The 21,353-nt window shown below is 58.8% G+C and overlaps 1 protein-coding gene across 2 annotated transcripts in view; it reads right to left on the bottom strand.

The window, feature by feature from the left end:
- Positions 1-20,626, bottom strand: part of CROCC (ciliary rootlet coiled-coil, rootletin) — a 38,531-nt gene extending 17,905 nt beyond the window's left edge. The window contains exons 1-17 of one of the 2 annotated variants that reach the window (XM_069874748.1): positions 20,576-20,626; positions 17,407-17,546; positions 14,053-14,238; positions 13,892-13,975; positions 13,231-13,322; positions 12,992-13,157; positions 12,385-12,491; positions 11,667-11,867; positions 11,490-11,586; positions 9,769-9,858; positions 9,464-9,589; positions 7,799-7,956; positions 6,888-7,049; positions 5,132-5,276; positions 3,597-3,965; positions 1,989-2,182; positions 1,780-1,907 (exon numbers count right to left, since the gene is read on the bottom strand). In XM_069874748.1, the coding sequence (XP_069730849.1) occupies positions 1,780-1,907; positions 1,989-2,182; positions 3,597-3,965; positions 5,132-5,276; positions 6,888-7,049; positions 7,799-7,956; positions 9,464-9,589; positions 9,769-9,858; positions 11,490-11,586; positions 11,667-11,867; positions 12,385-12,491; positions 12,992-13,157; positions 13,231-13,322; positions 13,892-13,975; positions 14,053-14,238; positions 17,407-17,541 (2,440 nt within the window). In that variant the 5' untranslated portion in view covers positions 17,542-17,546; positions 20,576-20,626. The remainder of the gene's footprint in view (positions 1-1,779; positions 1,908-1,988; positions 2,183-3,596; positions 3,966-5,131; positions 5,277-6,887; positions 7,050-7,798; positions 7,957-9,463; positions 9,590-9,768; positions 9,859-11,489; positions 11,587-11,666; positions 11,868-12,384; positions 12,492-12,991; positions 13,158-13,230; positions 13,323-13,891; positions 13,976-14,052; positions 14,239-17,406; positions 17,547-20,575) is intronic. The other variant, XM_069874747.1, reaches the window with a different exon arrangement.
- Positions 20,627-21,353: the final 727 nt, after the last annotated feature.

Genomic DNA, 21,353 nt, shown 5'->3' with positions numbered 1-21,353 from the left:
ATGGATGGATGGATGGATGGATGGATGGATGGATGGATGGATGGATGGGGAGAGATGGAAATCAGAATGGATGAAGATGGATGGATGGGTTGATGGATGCATGAGTGGATAGGTAGATGGATGGATGGATGAAGATGAGGATGGATGCATGGGTAGATGGATGGATGGATGGATGAAGATAAGGATGGATGGATGCATGGATGGATGGGGATGGATGGATGGATATATGGAAGAGCATGGATGGATTGGGATGAGGATGGATGGATGGATGAAAATGGATAGATGGTTGGATGGATGGATTGGGATGATGGATGGATAGATGGAAGAGCGTGGATGGATGGATGGATGGATGGATGAGGAGGATGGAGGATAGATGGAAGAGCATGGATGGATGGGGATGAGGATGGATGGATGGATGGATGAAAATGGATTGATGAGGATGGATGGATGGATGGATGGATGAGGAGAGATGGAGATCAGAATGGATGAAGAAGGATGCACGGATGCATGGTTGTATGGATGCATGGATGGATGAAGATGAGGTTGGATGCATGGTTGGATGGGGATGGACAGATGGATTGGGATGAGGATGGATGGATGGATAAAAATGAATGGATGGGGATGGATGGATGGATGGATGGGTGGGTGGATGAGGAGAGATGGAGATCAGAATGGATGAAGATGGTGGATGGATGCATGGGTAGATGGATGGATGCATGGATGGATAAGAATGGATGGATGGATGGATGGATGGATGGATGGATGGATGGATGGATGGATGGGGAGGATGGATGGATAGATGGAAGAGCATGGATGGATTGGGATGAGGATGGATGGTTGGATAAAAATGGATGGATAAAGATGGATGGACAGACGGACGGACAGATGGATGGATGGATGGACGGACGGATGGATGGGGAGAGATGGAAATCAGAATGGATGAAGATGGATGGATAGATGGATGGATGAAGATGAGGATGGATGCATGGGTAGATGGATGGATGGATGAAGATAAGGATGGATGGATGCATGGATGGATGGGGATGGATGGATGGGGAGGATGGATGGATGGGTAGTTGGTTGAAGGGGATGAATGGGTGGGTGGGGAGATGCATGGATGGAGGGAGGCAGGGATGGACGGGCAGATGGATGGATGGATGGATGGATGGATGGAAGGGTGGAAGGATGGATGAGAAGAGATGGAGATCAGAATGGATGAAGATGGTGGATGGTTGCATGGGTAGATGGATGGATGGATGAAGATAAGGATGGATGGATGCATGGATGGATGGGGATGGATGGATGGGGAGGATGGATGGATATATGGAAGATCATGGATGGATTGGGATGAGGATGGATGGATAAAGATGGATGGACGGACGGATGGTTGGATGGATGGATGAAGACGAGGTCGGATGCATGGTTGGATGGGGATGGATAGATGGATTGGGATGAGGATAGATGGATGAAAATGAATGGATGGGGATGGATAGATGGATGGGTGAGGACAGATGGATGGATGGATGGATGGATGGATGGAGATGAGAATGGATGGGGACAAATAAAGATGAGGATGAGGGTGGATGGAGATGAGGATGGATAGGTGGATGGATGGATGGGAATGGATGGATGGATGGATGCATGGATGGATGGAGATGGGGATGAGGATGGATGGGGATGAATAACGATGAGGATGAGGATGGACGGAGATGAGGATGGATGGATGAGGGTGGATGGATGCGGGTGGACGTCTGGCTGAAGCTGCTGCTGGCCGCTCACCCTCCAGCGCCTCCTTGGCCTGCAGCAGCGCGCGCCCCTCGCTCTCCAGCTGGCGGCTGCGGGCGTCGTGCTGGGCGAGCTGCTGCTGCAGCTGCGACACGCTGCCCTCCAGCCCCTCCTTCTCGCACCTGCGAAGCGCAGCTGTGCTGCTGACACCGGGGCCGCAGGGGGGACGGGGGACAAACCCGGGGACCCCCCCCTGCACCCACCTGAGCGCGGCGACCTCGTGGGCGCGATGCTGCGCCTGGCGCTGCGCGGCTGCCAGCTGCACGGCCAGGCTGGCGCCCTCCTTGGCGCAGCCCTCGCGCGCCCGGGCCAGGCGCCTCAGCTCCCGCCGCAGCTGCTCCTGCTCGGCCCGCGCCCGCGACAGAGCCTCGCCCGCTGCCCCCTGCTCCTGCACCGCCTGCGGGGGCACCGCCGTCACCCCCCCCAGTTACCCCATCAACCCCCCAGTCACCCCATCCACACCCCCATGTTACCTCCCGCATCCTCCCAGTTACCCCATCCACCCTCCCAGTTACCCCATCCACCCTCCATGTTACCCCTGCATCCTCGCAGTTACCCCATCCACCCTCCCAGTTACCTCCAGCCCCCTCCAAGTTAACCCATCCCCCCTCCCAGTTCCCCCACACATCCTACCAGTTACCCCATCCACCCTCCCAGTTCCCCCACACATCCACCCAGTTACCCCACACATCCTCCCAGTTGCCCCATCCACCCTCCTAGTTACCCTGCCCCCTTCCCATTTACCCCACGCATTCTCCCAGTTACCCCACACAACCTCCCGGTTACCCTATGCATCATCCCAGTTGCCCCCAGCCTCCTCCCAGTTGCCTCAGCTCCCTCCCAGTTGCCCCTAGTCATCTCCCAGTTGCCCCTAGCCCACTCCCAGTTGCCCCCTGCCTCCTCCCAGTTGCCCCATGTATCCTCCCAGTTACCCTGGCCCCATCCCAGTTACCTCCAGCCCCGTCCCTGTTCCCCCCAGCCCCCTCTCAGTTGCTCCCAACCCACTCTAAGTCACCCCAGCCCCCTTCCAGTTGCCCCCAATCATCTCCCAGTTGCCCCTACTCCCTCCCAGTTGCCCCCAGCCTCCTCTCAGTTCCTCCCAGCCCCCTCCCAGTTGCCCCCAGCTGTCTCCCAGTTCCCCCCAGCCCCCTCCCAGCTACCCTGGCCCCCTCCCAGTTGTACCCGGCCCCTTCCCAGTTGCCGCAGCTCCCTCCCAGTTGCCCCAAATCATCTCCCAGTTGCCCCTACTCCCTCCCAGTTGCCCCCAGCCTCCTCTCAGTTCCCCCCAGCCCCCTCGCAGTCACCCCAGCCTCCTCCCAGTTGCCTCAGCTCCCTCCCAGTTGCCCCTAGTCATCTCCCAGTTGCCCCTAGCCCACTCCCAGTTGCCCCCTGCCTCCTCCCAGTTACCTCCAGCCCCGTCCTGGTTCCCTCCAGCCCCCTCTCAGTTGCTCCCAATCCCCTCTAAGTCACCCCAGCCCCCTCCCAGTTGCCCCCTGCCTCCTCCCAGTTGTCCCATGCATCCTTCCAGTTGCCTCAGCTCTCTCCCAGTTGCCCCCAGCCCCCTCCCAGTTACCCCCAATCATCTCCCAGTTGCCCCTACTCCCTCCCAGTTGCCCCCAGCCTCCTCTCAGTTCCCCCCAGCCCCATCACAGTCACCCCAGCCCCCTCCCAGTTGCCTCAGCTCCCTCCCAGTTGCCTCCAATCATCTCCCAGTTGCCTCAGCTCCCTCCCAGTTGCCCCCAATCATCTCCCAGTTCCCCCCAGCCCCCTCCCAGTTGCCCCCACCCCCCTCCCAGCTGCAGCCGCCCCACCTGCCCCAGGTGCTGGCGCATGCGGAGGTGCTGCCCGCGCAGCGCCCGCAGCTCAGCCCGCAGCGCCCTGCAGCTCTCCTCCGCCGCGCCGCACGCCCGCTGCAGCTGCTGCTGCTCGGCCTCCGCGCTGCGCTGCAGCCGCTCCAGCTGCGCCCGCAGCCCCGCCAGCTCGCGGCCCAGCTCCCCGCTCCGCAGGCGGCCGCTCTCCCGCTCCTCTTCCAGCTGCGCCAGGCGGCCGCTCAGCTGCGTCTTCTCCTGCGCCAGCGCCGACGCCAGCTCGCTCGTCTTGGCCAGCGCGTCCCGCAGCCGCGACTCCTCGGCCTGCGCCGCACGCTGCGCCGCTGCCAGCTCCCCGCAGCTGCCCTGCGCCTGCGGGGACATCAGAGGGGGGGTCAGCTTGCATGCGTTGCATGCAGGTACCTGGGGCACCTGCTGCACCTGCTGCATGGAAGTACCTGGCACACCTGGTGCATGGAGGTACCTGGCGCACCTGCTGCACCTGGTGCATGGGGGTACCTGCTGCACCTGCTGCACCTGGTGCATGGATGTACCTGGTGCATCTGCTGCACCTGCTGCATGGAGGTACCTGGTGTACCTGGTGCATGGGGGTACCTGGTGCACCTGGTGCATGAGGGTTCCTGGCGCACCTGCTGCACCTGCTGCATGGGGGTACCTGGCACACCTGCTGCATGGGGGTACCTGCTGCACCTGGTGCATGGGGGTACCTGCTGCACCTGGTGCACAGGGGTACCTGGTGCACCTGCTGCACCTGGTGCATGGAGGTACCTGGCACACCTGCTGCACCTGCTGCATGGGGGTACCTGATGCACTTGCTGCACCTGGTGCGTGGAGGTACCTGCTGCACCTGCTGCATGGAGGTACCTGCTGCACCTGGTGCACGGGGGTACCTGGTGCACCTGCTGCACCTGGTGCATGGAAGTACCTGCTGCACCTGGTGCATGGAGGTACCTGCTGCATCTGGTGCATGGAGGTACCTGCTGCACCTGCTGCATGGGGGTACCTGCTGCACTTGCTGCACCTGGTGCATGGAAGTACCTGCTGCACTTGCTGCACCTGGTGCGTGGAGGTACCTGCTGCACCTGCTGCATGGGGTACCTGCTGCACCTGGTGCATGGAGGTACCTGCTGCACCTGGTGCACCTAGTGCATGGGGGTACCTGGTGCACCTGGTGCACCTAGTGCACAGAGGTACCTGGCACACCCGCTGCATGGAAAGCACCTGACACAGGAGTTGCAAGCGCTACATAGGGGGACCTAGTGCACAGGGGGCACCTGGTGCAGGGGTTGCACCCTCAGCACTGGGAGCACCTGCTGCATAGAGGGGCACCTTTCTGGGGTTGCATCTGCTGCATGGGGCTTCTTGTAGGGGAGGCACTCGCTGCATTAAACTGCACGCACCGCATGGGGCTGCACCCACAGCTTGGGGTTGCACCTCCTACCTTGGGCTGCACCCACCACACGCTGCAGGGGTTGCAGCCACCACATGTGGTCCTGGGGGGAGGTTGAGGCACCCACCTTGCCCAGCGCCTCGGTCAGCGCGTCCTGCTCGCTGCGAGCCACCTCGGCCTCCAGCGCTGCGCGGCTCAGCGCCTCCCGCGCCTCCAGCAGCTCCTGCTGCACCGCAGCCCGCTGCGCCTCCAGCTCCTCCACCTGCTGCTGGCTGCAGGCACCCAGCGAGCACCAGCGGGACGGCGGCTGCAGCACCCGCCGCCTCGCAGCACCCGAGGGAGCCGCAGCCCTCGCTTGGGGGGGTAATGCTGCAGCACCCGCTGCCACGCAGGATGCATGCACCGCGGGGATGCAGCGGCCACAGGGGAGAGGTGGCAGCACCCACATTTTGGGGGGTTGGGGGATATGCAGCACCTGCTGCAGTGCAGGATGCATGCACTGGGGAGGTGAAGCACCCTCCCAGTTACCCCATCCACCCTCCCAGTTACCCCAGGCATCCTCCCAGTTACCCCATCCACCCTCCCAGTTACCCCAGGCATCCTCCCAGTTACCCCATGCATCCTCCCAGTTGCCCCATCCACCCACCCAGTTACCCCAGCCCACTTCCAGTTGCCCCACGCATCCTCCCAGTTACCCCTGGCATCCTCCCAGTTACCCTGGCCCCCTCCCAGTTACCCTGACCCCCTCCCAGTTGCCCCTAATCGTCTCCCAGTTGCCCCCAGCCTCCTCTCAGTTACACCGGCCCCCTTCCAGTCACCTGCAGCCCCCTCCCAGTTCCTCCTAACCCCCTCCCAGTTCCCCCCAGCCCCCTCCCAGTTGCCCCCGGTCCCCTCCCTGTTGTCTCATGCATGCTCCCCGTTACCCCAAGCCCCCTCGCAGTTGCCCCCTATCATCTCCCTGTTGACTCCAGCCTCCTCCCAGTTCCTCTTAGCCCTCTCCCAGTTACCTCCAGCCCCCTCCCAGTTCCTCCAAAGCCCTTCCCCGTTCCCCCTAGCCCCCTCCCAGTTGCCCCCTGTCATCTCCCTGTTGCCCCCAGCCTCCTCCCAGTTCCTCTTAACCTGCTCCTAGTTACCCCCAGCCCCCTCCCAGTTACCTCCACCCCCTCCTTGTTGCCTCCAGCCCCCACCCAGTTGCCTCAGCTCCCTCCCAGTTGCCTCCAATCATCTCCCAGTTGCCTCCAATCATCTCCCAGTTGCCTCCAATCATCTCCCAGTTGCCTCAGCTCCCTCCCAGTTGCCTCCAATCATCTCCCAGTTGCCTCCAATCATCTCCCAGTTGCCTCCAGCTCCCTCCCAGTTGCCTCAGCTCCCTCCCAGTTGCCTCCAATCATCTCCCAGTTGCCTCCAGCTCCCTTCCAGTTGCCTCAGCTCCCTCCCAGTTGCCTCCAATCATCTCCCAGTTGCCTCAGCTCCCTCCCAGTTGCCCAGTTGCCTCCAATCATCTCCCAGTTGCCTCCAATGATCTCCCAGTTGCCTCCAGCCCCCTTCCAGTTGCCTCAACTCCCTCCCAGTTGCCTCCAATCATCTGCCGGTTGCCTCAGCTCCCTCCCAGTTGCCTCCAATCATCTCCCAGTTGCCTCCAATCATCTCCCAGTTGCCTTCAGCTCCATCCCAGTTGCCTCAGCTCGCTCCCAGTTGCCTCCAATCATCTCCCAGTTGCCTTCAGCTCCATCCCAGTTGCCTCAACTCCCTCCCAGTTGCCTCCAATCATCTCCCAGTTGCCTCCAGCCCCCTCCCAGTTGCCTCAGTTCCCTCCCAGTTGCCCCCAATCACCTCCCAGTTGCCCCGGGGAGCGCTGCAGCCGCCCCTGTCACTGTCCCCACCTGCGCTCCAGCTGCAGCCGCGCGGCCTGTGCGTCGCGGGCGGCCTCGTGGCGAGCGTCCTCCAGCCCCTGCGCCCGACGCTGCAGCTGCAGCCGCTCCTGCTGCAGGGCACCCGCCCGCTGCTGCTCCTCCGCCAGAGCAGCCTCCGCTCGCAGCCGCTCCCTGCGGGACAGACGGACACGCGGGGCAGGGGGCGGACAGGCAGACACGGGTGGGCAGGCAGATGGACACGGGTGGATGGACAGACAGACGGACACAGGTTGAGAGGTGGATGGACAGGTGGGCATGGGTGGGTATGCAGACGGACGCGAGTGGGGGGGTAGACGGACGCAGGTGGATAGACAGACAGATGGACATGGGTGAGGAGGCAGATGGACATGGGTGGATGGACAGACAGACAGACGGGTGCAGGTAGGGAAGCAGATGGACATGGGTGAATGGACAGACAGACAGATGGACACAGGGAGGGATGCAGAAGGACATGGGTGGACAGACAGACACAGGTAGAGAGGCAGATGGACACGGGTGGATGGACAGACAGATGGATACGAGTGGGGAGGCAGACGGACTGGGGTAGACAGACAGATGGATGTAGTGTGTGGGAGGATGGACACGGGTGGGGAGGCAGGCAGGACAGACGGACACAGGTGGGCAGGCAGATGGATGTGGGCAGGTGGACAGATGGACAGACGGAGGCAGCGCGGCTGAATTTGCAGGGACACATGTGGACGGACTGACAGAGATGGGTGCATGGGGGTGGACAGACAGACGGATCAGGATGCCCAGGGACAGACAGACACAAGTCCTCGAGGACAGGTGTGCAAAGACTGACTCGGGGACAGGTATGTGGGGATGGCTGGAGCTTGGGACAGACAGACAGCTGGACAGCCGGACAGAGGGACAGGCGGTACCTGCGCAGGGCGTCGCTCTCTGCGCGCAGGCGGCTGAGCTGCGCCAGGGCCTCGTCCTGCGCCCGCCGGCAGCGCCCAACCTCATCGCTCAGCTCCTGCGCCCGGAGCCGCCCAGCATCCAGCTCCCCGCGCAGCCGCTCGCACCACGCCTGAGACTCCTGAAACACCAGCGCCCGACACAGCCAACTGCCTCATCCCCATCCTCCTCGTCCCCATCCTCCTCATCCCCTCCATCTCCATCCCCATCCTCACCATCCCCTCCATCTCCATCCCCATCCTCACCATCCCCTTCATCTCCATCCCCATTATCTCCATTCCATCCTCCTCATCCCCCTCATCTCCATCCTCATCTTCCTCCTCCCCATCCTCATCACCATCTTCACCATCCCCTTCATCTTCATCATCCCCATCCTCCTCATCCCCTTCATCTTCATTCCCATCCTCACCATCCCCTTCATCTCCATCATCCCCATCCTCCTCAACCCCTTCATCTCCATCCCCATCCTCACCATCCCCTTCACCTCCATCACCTTCATCATCCTTATCCTCCTCATCATCTCTATCCCCATTCTCACCATCCCCTTCATCTCCATCATCCCCATCCTCATCATCCCCTTCATCTCCATTCCCATCCTCACCATCCCCTTCATCTCCATCATCTCCATCCTCCTCATCTCCATCATCTCCATCCCCATCCTCACCATCCCCTTCATCTCCAACACAATCATCCTCATCCCCTTCATCTCCATCCCCAACCTGCTCATCCCCTTCATCCCCATCATCTCCATTCCATCCTCCTCATACCCCTCATCTCCATCCTCATCTTCCTCCTCCCCATCCTCATCACCATCTCCATCATCCCCATCCTCCATCATCCCCATCCTCCTCATCCCCATCATCTCCATCCCCATCCTCACCATCCCCTTCATCTCCATCATCCCCATCCTCCTCATCCCCACCATCTCCATCCCCATCCTCACCATCCCCTTCATCTCCACCCCAATCATCCTCATCCCCTTCATCTCCATCCCCATCCTCCTCATCGTCTTCATCTCCTTCCCCAGCCTCCTCACCATCCTCACCATCCCCATCATCCCCATCATCTTCATCATCCCCATCCTCCTCACCCCCTTCATCTCTATCCCCAGCCTCATCCTCCTCACCATTCCCACTGTTCCCATCTCCATCCTCATCCCCCTCATTCCCATCCCCATCATCTTCATCATCCCCATCCTCCTCTCCATCCCCAGCCTCTTCAGCCCCTTCATCTCCATCCCAATCATCCTCATCCCCTTCATCTCCATCCCCACCCTCTTCACCATCCCCATCATCCTCCTTATCCTCACCATCCCCATCGTCCCCATCTCCATCCTCATTCCCACCCCCATCATCTTGCTCATCCCTATCGTCCTCACCGTCCCCATCTCTCCCACCCCATCCTCATCCTCCCCATCCTTATCCTCCTCGTCAGCAACATCACCATCATCCTCATCCCCATCATCCTCATTATCTTCTTCATCCCCATCCTCATCTTCCCCTTCTTCCTCATCCTCATCCTCATCAGCCTCATCTCCATTGTCCCCATCATCCTCACCCTCCTTGTCCCCATCATCTTCATCACCATCCTCATCTTCCTCTTCCTCCCCATCACCCTACCCCCCTCACCTGCAGCTGGAGGCGCTGGCGGCGCAGGGCGGTGAGAACGACCTCGGTGCTGGGAGGGGACGCAGGGGACACCGGGGGGGACGGTGAGGAGGGAGGAGGCTGCGCGGGGTCCTCGGCCAGGACAGCCTGGGGAGAGAGCCGGGGGGAGGAAACTGAGGCACAGGGGAAACTGAGGCATGGGGGGGAAACTGAGGCACGGGGGAAAACTGAGGCATGGGGGAAACTGAGGCACGGGGGGAAACTGAGGAACGGGGTGGGGAAACTGAGGAATGGGGGGAAACTGAGGAACAAGGAGCCCTCAGCACCTGGGTGATCTCCTGCAGTGCCTTCCGGAGCATCTCCACCTCGGAGCGCAGCGTGTCCACCTCGGGCATGTCCTGGGTGCGTGAGGCCTCCTGCAGAGCCCACCGGCGCCGTGTCAGAGCTGGGTGGTGGGATCTCCACCAGTTCCACCACCCTGGGCAGAGCCCGGTGCTCCTCAGTGTGAGACACATGGAACCATGGAAGGGTTTGGAGTGGAAGGGATCTCAAAGCCACCTAGAGCCACCTCTGCCATGGGCAGGGACACCTCCCCTTGGATCAGGGGCTCCAAGCCCCATCCAACCTGGCCTTGAACCCCTCCAAGGATGGGGCAGCCACCACTGACCCCTGACCCTGAGCAGCACATTCCAGGGCTCAGTGCTGGGTCCAGCCCTGTTCAATGTCTTTATCAATAACCTGGATGAAGGCATCGAGTGCACCCTGAGCAAATTTGCAAGTGACACTAAGCTGGGTGGAAGCTGGATCTGCTGGAGGGTCGGGAGGCTCCAAAGGGATCTGAAAAGGCTGGATCCATGGGCTGAGACCAATGGGATGAGGGTTAACAAGGCCAAATGCCGGGTCCTGCACTTGGGGCACAACAACCCTGAGCAGCTCCAGACTAGGAGAAATCTGGCTGGAAAGTGCCTGGAGGAGAAGGACCTGGGGGTGTTGGTGACAGCGACTGAACATGAGCCAGCAGTGGCCCAGGTGGCCAAGAAGGCCAATGGCATCTTGGCTTGGATCAGACACGGCGTGGCCAGCAGGGCCAGGGAGGTTCTTCTCCCTCTGGACTCGGCCCTGGTGAGACCGCTCCTCGAATCCTGGGGTCAGTTCTGGGCCCCTCACCACAAGAAGGATGTTGAGGCTCTGGAGCGAGTCCAGAGAAGAGCAACGAAGCTGGTGAAGGGGCTGGAGAAGAAGAGGAGCGGCTGAGAGAGCTGGGGGTGTTTATCCTGGAGAAGAGGAGGCTGAGGGGAGACCTCATTGCTCTCTCCAACTGCCTGAGAGGAGGTTGTGGAGAGGAGGGAGCTGGGCTCTTCTCCCAAGGGACAGGGGACAGGACGAGAGGGAATGGCCTCAAGCTCCTCCAGGGGAGGTTCAGGCTGGACGTTAGGAAAAAAATTTTCATGGAAAGGGTCATTGGTCCCTGGCAGAGGCTGCCCAGGGAGGGGGTTGAGTCCCCTTCCCTGGAAGGGTTTAAGGGACGGGTGGACGAGGTGCTGAGGGACATGGGTTAGTGATTGATGGGGATGGTTGAACTCAATGATCCAGTGGGTCTTGTCCAACCTGGTGAGTCTATGATTCTATCTCCACAGGCTTTGAAACCCTCCAGGAATGGAGACTCCACCAGCACCCGGGGCCGCCTCTGCCTGTGCCAGTGAACCACTTTGGTGAAGGAACATTCCCCGATATGGCCGGGGAGGCCCCGGCCCAGGTTGCCCAGAGCAGTGGTAGATGCCCCATCCCTGGAGGGGTTCAAGGCCAGATTGGATGGAGCTTGGAGGTACTGATCCAGTAGGAGGTGTCCCTGGGGTTGCAACTGGATGGGTGGTGAGGTTCCTTCCAACCTAACCCCCTCCTTGGCACAACTTGAGACCATTCCCTCTCATCCCACCCCTTGTTCCTCGGCAGAAGAACCCAGCACCCACCTCACCCCACCATGGTCTGCAGGAGCTGTGGACAAGAGAGGAGGTGATGGCCCCCAACATGGCCCTCCCACTCTCACCAGGTTCTGCAGCTGCAGGGTCAGCGTCTCCACCGCCCGCTCCTTCTCCCCATCTTCATCCCGCAGGCGCTCCAGGGCGGCCGCCACCTCCTCCAGCCTGCACGGAGACATGGGCCACCAGGAGATTCCACCACCCTTCTCCTGCCACCCCAAAACCACCACCCCCCCACTCCGTACTTGGTTCCCAGCGCCGCTTTCTCCAGGTCGGCATCCCGCGCCGCCAGCTGTTCCTCCAGCTGTGCCACCCGCAGCGCCTGCTGCTCCCGCGCCGCGCTCGCCTGGCTCTCGGCCACCCGCACGTTGGCGGCCACGTGGAGGCACGCGGCATGCGCCACCCGGCCCGCCTGGGACACCTCGTGACGCAGCTCCGAGAGGTCCCTGTGGCAAGAGGTACAAGATTGGACCTCTTGGTCCTCCAGGAACTCCCCAGAACCCCATCAGGTCCAAGTGTTCTCTACAGTGGGAGATGTAGGATTGGAACTTTTGGTCCTCCAGGAACCCCCTGAGACCCCAAAAGCTTTAAGAGGTCCCTGCAGTGGGATGTGTAGGATTGGACCTCTTGATCCTCCAGGAACCCCAGCAGCTTCAAGAGATCCCTGCAACAGGAGATGCAGGATTGGACCTCTTGGTCCTCCAGGAACCCCCCTGAGACCCCAGCAACTCTAATAGGTCCCCGCAACATGAGATGCAGGACTGGACCTCCTGGTCCCCTGAGACCTCAAAAGCTCTGAGAGGTCCCTGCAGTGAGAGGTGTAGGTTTGGACCTCGCGGTCCTCCAGGAATCCCCCAGAACCCCATCAGGTCTATGAGGTCCCTGCAATGGGAGATGTAGGATTGGACCCCTTGGTCCTCCAGGAACCACCCGCACCCAGACCCTCCTGGAGATGCCTCTGACCTCTCGGTGCTGGCTTTCATCTCGCTGAAGTGACACCTGAAGGCCACCACTTGTCTCCAGAGGGTCAGGAGGCGGCTGTGCTCGGTGCTGAAGTAAGTGTTGAAGGACTGGCCGAGGGATGGAGCGGCGTCTGGCCGGGAACGGGGGTTCCTCCCCATGGGCCACCTCTGCCTGGCAGCCCCCACCTCCTCTGGTCTCATCCCTCTCCTTTGCTCCTCAAATCTCCCCTCCTGGTGGCTCCACATCCCTCCCGGTGGCCCCACATCTCTCCTGGTTGTCCCACATCCCACCTGGTGGTTCCACATCCCTCCTGGTTGTCCCGCATCCCTCCTGGTGGTTCCACATCCCTCCTGGTTGTCCCGCATCCCTCCTGGTGGTTCCACATCCCTCCTGGTGGTTCCACATCCCTCCTGGTGACCCCACATCCCTCCTAGTGGTTCCACATCCCTCCTGATGGCCCCGCATCCCTCCCGGTGGTTCCACATCCCTCCTGGTGACCCCACATCCCTCCTGGTGGTTCCACATCCCTCCTAGTGGTTCCACATCCCTCCTGGTGGCCCCACACCTCTCCTGGTGGTCCCACATCCATTCCCCAGGTCCCTCCAACCTCCTCCTCGCGCCTCCACTCGGCCTCGCGCTGCTCCAGCTCCTCTTGCGCCCGCGCCCAGTCGGCCGTCAGCTTGCGGATGTCCTCGCTCAGCGCCGCGTTGGCCACGTTGGCTTGTTCCAGCTGTTCCCGCAGCATCGAGTTCACCTGCACCAGGCTGCTGCTCCTGGAGCGGGGAGGTCACCCACAGCTGGAGACTCAACCCGGGTCCCACCAGCTCCTCGGGGCCCCTCACCCACCTCTGCTGCTCCTCTTCCAGGCGGATCAGGGCGTTCTCCAGCTCATTGCTGCTCTCCTCCTCTGGCTGCGAGCTGCTCGCGTCCAGCTGGCTCTGCAGGGACGGCAGCGTCCTCCAGCCTCATGGAACCAGGGAATGGTTTGGGGTAGAAGGGACCTCCAACCCATGCAGTCCCACCCGTGCCACAGGCAGGGACACCTCCCACTGGATCAGGGGCTCCAAGCCCCATCCAACCTGGCCTGGAACCCCTCCAGGGATGGGGCAGCCACCCCTGCTCTGGGCAACCACCCTCATCGTGAAGAATTTCTTCCTAACATCTAATCTTAAATCTTCCCCTCTCCAATTTAAAGCCATCCCCCCTCGTCCTGTCCCTCCAGACCTTTGTTAACAGTCCCTCCCCAGCTTTCCTAGAGCTCCTTTCAGCACTAGAAGCTGCTCTAAGGTCTCCCTGGAGCCTTCTCTTCTCCAGGCTGAACAACCCCAACTCTCTCAGCCTGGCCTCATACAGGAGGTTCTCCAGCCCTCAGATCATCTCCGTGGCCTCCTCTGGACTCACTCCTACAGCTCCACCTCCTTCCCATGCTGAGGACTCCAGAGGTGGATGCAGGACTCCAGGTGGGGTCTCACCAGAGCAAAGACCCCCCCCCAACCCCATCCCTCACCGTCAGCCTCTCCTGCTCCAGCTCCGTCGCCTTCTCCAGCAGCTGCTGCTCCACTTCTCCACATTTCTTCTTATACTGCAAAACCTGGACAGCGGCGAAAGTCAGGGGTGATGCTAGTGGGGGTCCCCAAAATGTCCCTGTGTCCCCTGGGCAGGACTTACCTTGGCCTGGAGCTTCTGCACCAGCTGGGCTTGCCGCTGCTGGCCCTCCTGGTACGCCTGCAGCTTGCGCTTGTAGGCACCTTGTTCCTCCTCCAGTAGCCGCCGCAGCTCGATGTTGTGCTGCACCAGGCTCCGGTTCTCCACCGCTTCCCGCTCCCCCGTCTCCAGCCGGAGGGTTTGCTCCAGCTGGGGTGGGATGGAGGAGGAGCTGGGATACCTCAACCACCCCTGGGGATGCTAATTCGGATCCCCAGCACGGAATCATGGAAGGGTTTGGGGTTGATAAGCAGCAAGTTTTAAGTTAGTAGGTCTCAGAGTGGTATGTGTCTTGAAAAATGTTTTCTTTCCTAAAGGGGGACCTGTGAATGGGTGTTGGTTGACAGCAACTGACCATGAGCCAGCAGGGGCCCAGGTGGCCAAGAAGGCCAATGGCATCTTGGCTTGGATCAGACACGGCGTGGCCAGCAGGGCCAGGGAGGTTCTTCTCCCTCTGGACTCGGCCCTGGTGAGACCGCTCCTCGAATCCTGGGGTCAGTTCTGGGCCCCTCACCACAAGAAGGATGTTGAGGCTCTGGAGCGAGTCCAGAGAAGAGCAACGAAGCTGGTGAGGGGGCTGGAGAACAAGAGGAGCGGCTGAGAGAGCTGGGGGTGTTTATCCTGGAGAAGAGGAGGCTGAGGGGAGACCTCATTGCTCTCTCCAACTGCCTGAAAGGAGCTTGTGGAGAGGAGGGAGCTGGGTTCTTCTCCCAAGGGACAGGGGACAGGACAAGAGGGAATGGCCTCAAGCTCCACCAGGGGAGGTTCAGGCTGGACATTAGGAAAAAATATTTCACAGAAAGGGTCATTGGGCACTGTCAGAGGCTGCCAGGGAGGGGGTTGAGTCACCTTCCCTGGAGGGGTTTAAGGGACGGGTGGACGAGGTGCTGAGAGACATGGGTTAGTGATTGATGGGAATGGTTGGACTCGATGATCCAGTGGGTCTTTTCCAACCTGATAACTCTATGATTCTATGAAATGTTTGAATTTATGTCTCGATCTCTAACAATTGTCTAAGCTTGTACATCCCATAGTGCCATGTGTCTGGAGGGAGGTTTATCTAAAGGTGGGCCAGCAAGGAACAGGCATCCCAGGCATCTTGCAAGATAAGAGAAGGAAGCCTGAAATCCACACTTCCACACCAGTGGAAACGGACTGGTTTTCTCAAAATTTGGGCTGCACCCCCCTCCTTACTTCTAGTCTTCATCTTTGGACCTCAGGAGGGGGTCCTCAGACCACACATCTGCTCATCTAAATACAGTGCAGAAATATGGTAATGACTCTTCCTAATGACTCTTTGGAAAGGGATGAATACCTTTTTGGAGGTGTTTTTGGAGGATGGAATCCCCCACGCATCCAGAGCTGCTAATAAAGAATATCTGCTTAATAACGACTAGCTAATTGTTACTGAGTTATTCTATCAGAATCCTTGCCTCCTGCTTTGGTGAGGATTGCTAGAAAGCAAGGGGCTTTGGAAACTCCATCCTTTGAATCACCGGGTTTGCTCCAGCTGGGATGGGATGGAGGAGGAGTCAGGATACCCCAACCACCCCTGGGGATACTAATTTGGATCCTCATCACGGAATCATGGAATGGTTTGGGTTGGAAGGGACCTCAAAGCCCACCCAGTCCCACTCCCTGCCATGGGCAGGGACACCTCCCATGGGATCAGGAGCTCCAAGCCCCATCCAACCTGGCCTTGAACCCCTCCAGGGATGGAGCAGCCTCTGGGCAACCTGTTCCAGGGCCTCCCCACCCTCGCAGAGAAGAAATTCCTCATTATGTCCCATCTAGACCTTCTTCCTTCCAGTCTGAAGCCATTCCCCATCATCTCATCACCCCAGGCCTTGGTTTGAGGCTTCTCCCCAGCTTTCCTGTCGCCCCTCGGGCCACGAAGCCTCTTCCACCTTCACATCCCGGCCAAAGCCGCCCCCATCGGGGCAAACCCACCCCCACCACGTTCTCCACCCCCTCACACGGATCAGTCGGGCATTTGGGGGTTTATTTTAATCCCCGCTCGGCGTCCAGCGAAGCCTCATCCCGAGCTGCCCCAGGCCCTGGCGCCTGGGATCCCCCAGGGGGGTTTTCCTGCTATTTCTTTTTTCTTAACAAGCGGCAACAAACCAAGATGCCCCCTCCCCAAAAAAAAAAACCCCGTCGCCCCTCGACTTGGGTGGCCGGGAGCCGCGTCCATCGCCCGCCCGCTGCCCCGAGGCCTTGGACATCGCCGGCTGCCACGGGAAAAGGCGACGGACAACAATGGGGGGGCAGCTGCTCTCAAAAAGGAGCAGGATAATTAAAATAGGGATGGGAAGGGGCTCTGCGCATGGTGTGGGACAAGCCCCAACAAGGCAGGACGGGCCCAGACAAGTCAGATTCTCGGCATTGAAATTCCCAGTGCCAGGAGGTCACAAGATGTCACGGCACCTCCTGCTTGGAGCAGAGCAACCATTGTGCTTTGCCTTCTCGTGATTTGGGGGTTAAAATCATAGAATAGTTTGGATTGGAAAGGACCTCAAAGCCCATCCAGTTCCAACTCCAGGGACACCTCCTGCTGGATCAGGGGCTCCAAGCCCCATCCAACCTGGCCTTGAACCCCTCCAGGGATGGGGCAGCCACCCCTGCTCTGGGCAACCTGGGCCAGGGCCTCCCCACCCTCATCATGAAGAACTTTCTTCTCATGTGGAGTCTAAATCTTCCCCTCTGCAGTTTACACCCATTGCCCCTCGTCCTATCACTCCAAGTCTTTGTGAACAGTCCCTCCACAGCTTTCCTGGAGCCTCTTTCATCACTGGAAGCCGCTCTAAGGTCTCCCTGGAGCCTTCTCTTCTCCAGGCTGAACAACCCCAACTCTCTCAGCCTGGCCTCACACGGGAGGTGCTCCAGCCCTCGGATCATCCTTGTAGCCTCCTCTGGACTTGCTCCCAACTGCTCCAAATTCTTATGTTGAGGACTCCAGCACTGGACACAGGGCTCCAGATGAGGTCTCACAAGAGAAGAATAGAGAAGCAGCATCCCCTCCCTCACCCTGCTGGCCACGCTGTTTTGGATGCAGCCCAGGACATGGTTGGTTTCTGGGCTGTGAGCGCACGTTGCCGGCTCACGTCGAGCTTCTCACCCCCAGCACCCCAAGTCCTTCTCCTCAGGGTTGCTCTCCATCATCCCCCATCCTAGACTGAAATCAAGGATTGTCCCAACCCAGGTGCAGGACCTTCCCCCTGGTCTTGAACCTCTCAAGGTTCTCCCAGCCCCACTTCTCCAGCCTGTCCAGGTCCCTCTGGATGACAACCCGTCCTGGACGGCTTTGGGTGCTCATACCCGCTCGCTGATGGCGTTGTACTTGATGGCCAACTCATCGCGCTCAGCACGGCTCTGGGCCAGCAGATCCTCGACGCGCGACAGCTCCTGCTGCAGGATGCGGTTCTCCTCCTGGAGGGACAGCAGCGAGGACATGGCCCCTGCAGGACAGGGATGAGATCATGGGGTGGTTTGGCTTGGAAGGGACCTCAAAGTCCATCCAGTTCCAACCCCAGGGACACCTCCCACTGGATCAGGGGCTCCAAGCCCCATCCAACCTGGCCTTGAACCCCTCCAGGGATGGGGCAGCCACCACTGCTCTGGGCAACACAGCTGCAAACGCTTCTCCTCACGCTGCAATCCAAACCCACTGCAGATTTGCAGTTACAACCCCAAAACCTCTGTGGGTTCATAATTGGAGTCGCAAAAGCGATGCAGCTTTAGCATCACGATCACGGACGCTGCAGAGCTGCAGATGAGAGTTGCAGCTGCAAAACCACTGCAAATATGCAGCTATGATGGCAAAACCGCTGCAACTTTGTGTCTGTGACCACAAAACTCACTCCAGGTTTGCAGGTGCCCCCCGAGAGCACTGCGGGTTTAAGTTGCAACCGCAAAACCGGGGCAGATTTCGAACCGCCATCACAAAACTGCTCCAAATTTATAGTTGCCATTGCAGAAACAACGCAAATCTGCAGCCACGGCCGCAAGAGCGCTGCAGATTTGCAGCTGTGCTCGCAAGAGAGCTGCGTGTTTATAGTTGCAACCACATAACTGTTGCAAATTTGCAGCTGCAGCCACAGAACCCGCAGCAAATTCGTGTTAGCGATCACAAACCCGCTGCAGATTTGCTGTTACAATCACCAGACTGGTGCAGTCAGGGCTTGCGATGCCCCAACTGCATCAGCTTGCACAAATCTCCTGCAAATTTGTGTTTGCAGTCCCTAAACTGCTGCAAATTGCCTTTTGCAGCCACAAAACCGCTGCAGAGCTGTAGTTCTGGTCACAAACCTGCTGCAAATTTGCATTAGTGATCACAAAACCGCTGCAGAGTTGCAGTTCCGGTCACAGAATTGCTGCAGGTTTGTGTTTGCAGCCAAGAAACTGCTGCAGAGTCGTAGTGACGATCACAAACTCCTGCAGGTTCGTGTTTGCAGTCCCAAACCGGTCATCTATTCAAAGCTGCAGTCCCAAAACTACTGCAAGTTTGCGTTTGCAGTCCCAAAACTGCTTCAAATTTGCATTTGCAGCCCTAGAGCTGCTGCCTATTCAAAGCTGCAGTCCCAAAACTGCTGCAAATTTGTGTTTGCAGCCCCCAAACTGCTGCCTCTTCAAAGCTGCAGTCCCAAAACTGCTTCAATTTTGTGTTTGCAGTCCCACAACTGCCGCCTATTCAAAGCTGCAGCCCCCAAACTGCTGCAAGCTTGCATTTGCAGTCTCAAAACTGCTTCAAATTTGCATTTGCAGCCCTAGAACTGCTGCCTATTCAAAGCTGCAGTCCCAAAACTGCTGCAAATTTGTGCTTGCAGTCCCAAAACTGCTGCAAGTTTGTGTTTGCAGTCCCAAAACTGCTGCAAGTTTGCATTTGCACTCCCAAAACAGCCATCTATTCAAAGCTGCAGTCCCAAAACTGCTACAAATTTGTGTTTGCAGTCCCCAGACTGCTGCCTCTTCAAAGCTGCAGTCCCAAAACTGCTTCAATTCTGTGTTTGCAGTCCCAAAACTGCCGCCTATTCAAAGCTGCAGTCCCCGAACTGCTGCAAGTTTGCGTTTGCAGTCCCAAAACTGCTTCAAATTTGCATTTGCAGCCCTAGAACTGCTGCCTATTCAAAGCTGCAGTCCGAAAACCGCTGCAAATTTGTGCTTGCAATCCCAAAACTGCTGCAGGTTTGTGTTTGCAGCCAAGAAACTGCTGCAAGTTTGCATTTGCAGTCCCAAAACAGCCATCTATTCAAAGCTGCAGTCCCAAAACCGCTGCAAATTTGTGCTTGCAGTCCCCAGACTGCTGCCTCTTCAAAGCTGCAGTCCCAAAACTGCTTCAATTTTGTGTTTGCAGTCCCAAAACTGCCGCAAGTTTGCGTTTGCAGTCCCAAAACAGCCATCTATTCAAAGCTGCAGTCCCAAAACCGCTGCAAATTTGTGTTTGCAGTCCCCAGACTGCTGCCTCTTCAAAGCTGCAGTCCCAAAACTGCTTCAATTTTGTGTTTGCAGTCCCACAACTGCCGCCTATTCAAAGCTGCAGCCCCCAAACTGCTGCAAGTTTGCATTTGCAGTCTCAAAACTGCTTCAAATTTGCGTTTGCAGCCCTAGAACTGCTGCCTATTCAAAGCTGCAGTCCGAAAACCGCTGCAAATTTGTGCTTGCAGTCCCAAAACTGCTGCAAGTTTGTGTTTGCAGTCCCAAAACTGCTGCAAGTTTGCATTTGCAGTCCCAAAACAGCCATCTATTCAAAGCTGCAGTCCCAAAACTGCTGCAAATTTGTGCTTGCAATCCCAAAACTGCTGCAAGTTCGCATTTGCAGCCCCCAAACTGCTGCAAATTTCCATTTGCTGTCCCAAAACCACCACAGAGCTGCAGCCACAGTTCCAAAACTGCTGCAATTTTGTGCCGGCGACCCCAAACCCGCTGCAGATCCATCGTCGCGACCCCAAAACCATCACAACTAGTGCTGGCGATGCCCAGCCCGCATCGGATCTGCGACGCTGCGGCCACGCCGGTGGCTCTCGCCATCCCCTCGCCGGTGGCTCCCGCGAGAGCGGCCGCCAGATCCCGCTCGGGGAGGGGGGGAAGCACAAACCTCCGCCCCGGCCTACGGTTCACGCTTCCCTTCGTCGCTTCCCTTCGTCGCAGCCTCCTCGCTCGCAAAGCCCAAAGCGTCGGGTTGTTTGGGATGCGGAGCTTTGCCGCCAGCGGGAAGCGGCTGCGTGGTTGGCATTAGCCCCCAAAATCCTCGCCGTCCCCTCCCCGCGTGACGGCGAAAGCGGGGACCCTCCTCTTCCTGGCCTCCTCGGGGGACCCCGACGCCTCCGGTGATGCTGGAGCATCCACCGCACAAACCGCCCCCCGAGGAATCGCAAACACAACCAACCAAGCTCTCAGCGAGAGGGGGAACCACTAAAATAAAGGAAAATTCAAAAATATAGTAGTGGCGGGGGCTCCGCGGTGCCCGAAGCGGGAGGAATTGTCTTACTTTGCCACGCTGGATGGTGCTGGATGGAGCTCCTTTCGTTAAAGCTCAGCTCTGGTTAAGCTCATTAAAATCCAAGGGTTTGCTCCGGGCAGGAAAAGCTTCGGGGTGGAGCGAGCGAGGGTTGCGACGGGGCAAAGCGGAATTAAACTCTCTAAGAATGCAACTCACGCTGTGACGGAGCCCCCGCAGCCACCCCATGATGGGAAAATTCACCCCCCTGGAGCAGGAAATTTTACCCCTCTGGGGTAATTAAGGACTTTTGCCCCCACCCAGCAGGGAAAGCTGCTGGTAAATCCCCAAGCTGAGCTCTAAATCCCCCATGCAGGGGGCTGGGGGCATCCCTGCTCCTGAATTAAATCATAGACGCGACCCCAAGCCGACCTCCAGGAAGGATCCGTGTCTCTGGTCCCTCCAGCCAAGCTGGAGCTGCCTCCAGGCTCCTCGCTGGCTTTGGGGATGGAAGGAAACTCATTTCCCACCCCCCAATTTCTTTCCTTACCTTCCCCTCCTGGAGTTCTTGGAGTGTAAAATCACTGCTAAGCAACAGGCGTGTGTTGCGCTCCACTGGCTGGCTCCTCGGCACAAGCGGGGAGGAAACTGCTTTGAATGGGAAGGGGGAAGGTTTAGATTGGACAGGAGGGAGAAAATCTTCAAAAGAGGCTGGGGAAGCCCTGGAACAGGCTGCCCAGGGCTGCCCCATCCAGGCTGGAGGGGGTTTGGAGCCCCTGATCCAGCAGGAGGTTGGAACTGGATGGATTTTGAGTTCCATTTCCAACCC

The sequence above is a fragment of the Phaenicophaeus curvirostris genome, chromosome 22, assembly GCF_032191515.1.
Source record: "Phaenicophaeus curvirostris isolate KB17595 chromosome 22, BPBGC_Pcur_1.0, whole genome shotgun sequence".
Classification (NCBI taxonomy): domain Eukaryota; kingdom Metazoa; phylum Chordata; class Aves; order Cuculiformes; family Cuculidae; genus Phaenicophaeus; species Phaenicophaeus curvirostris.
The sequence above is the reverse complement of the archived record's forward strand: the minus strand, read 5'-3'. Positions and strand labels throughout refer to the sequence as shown.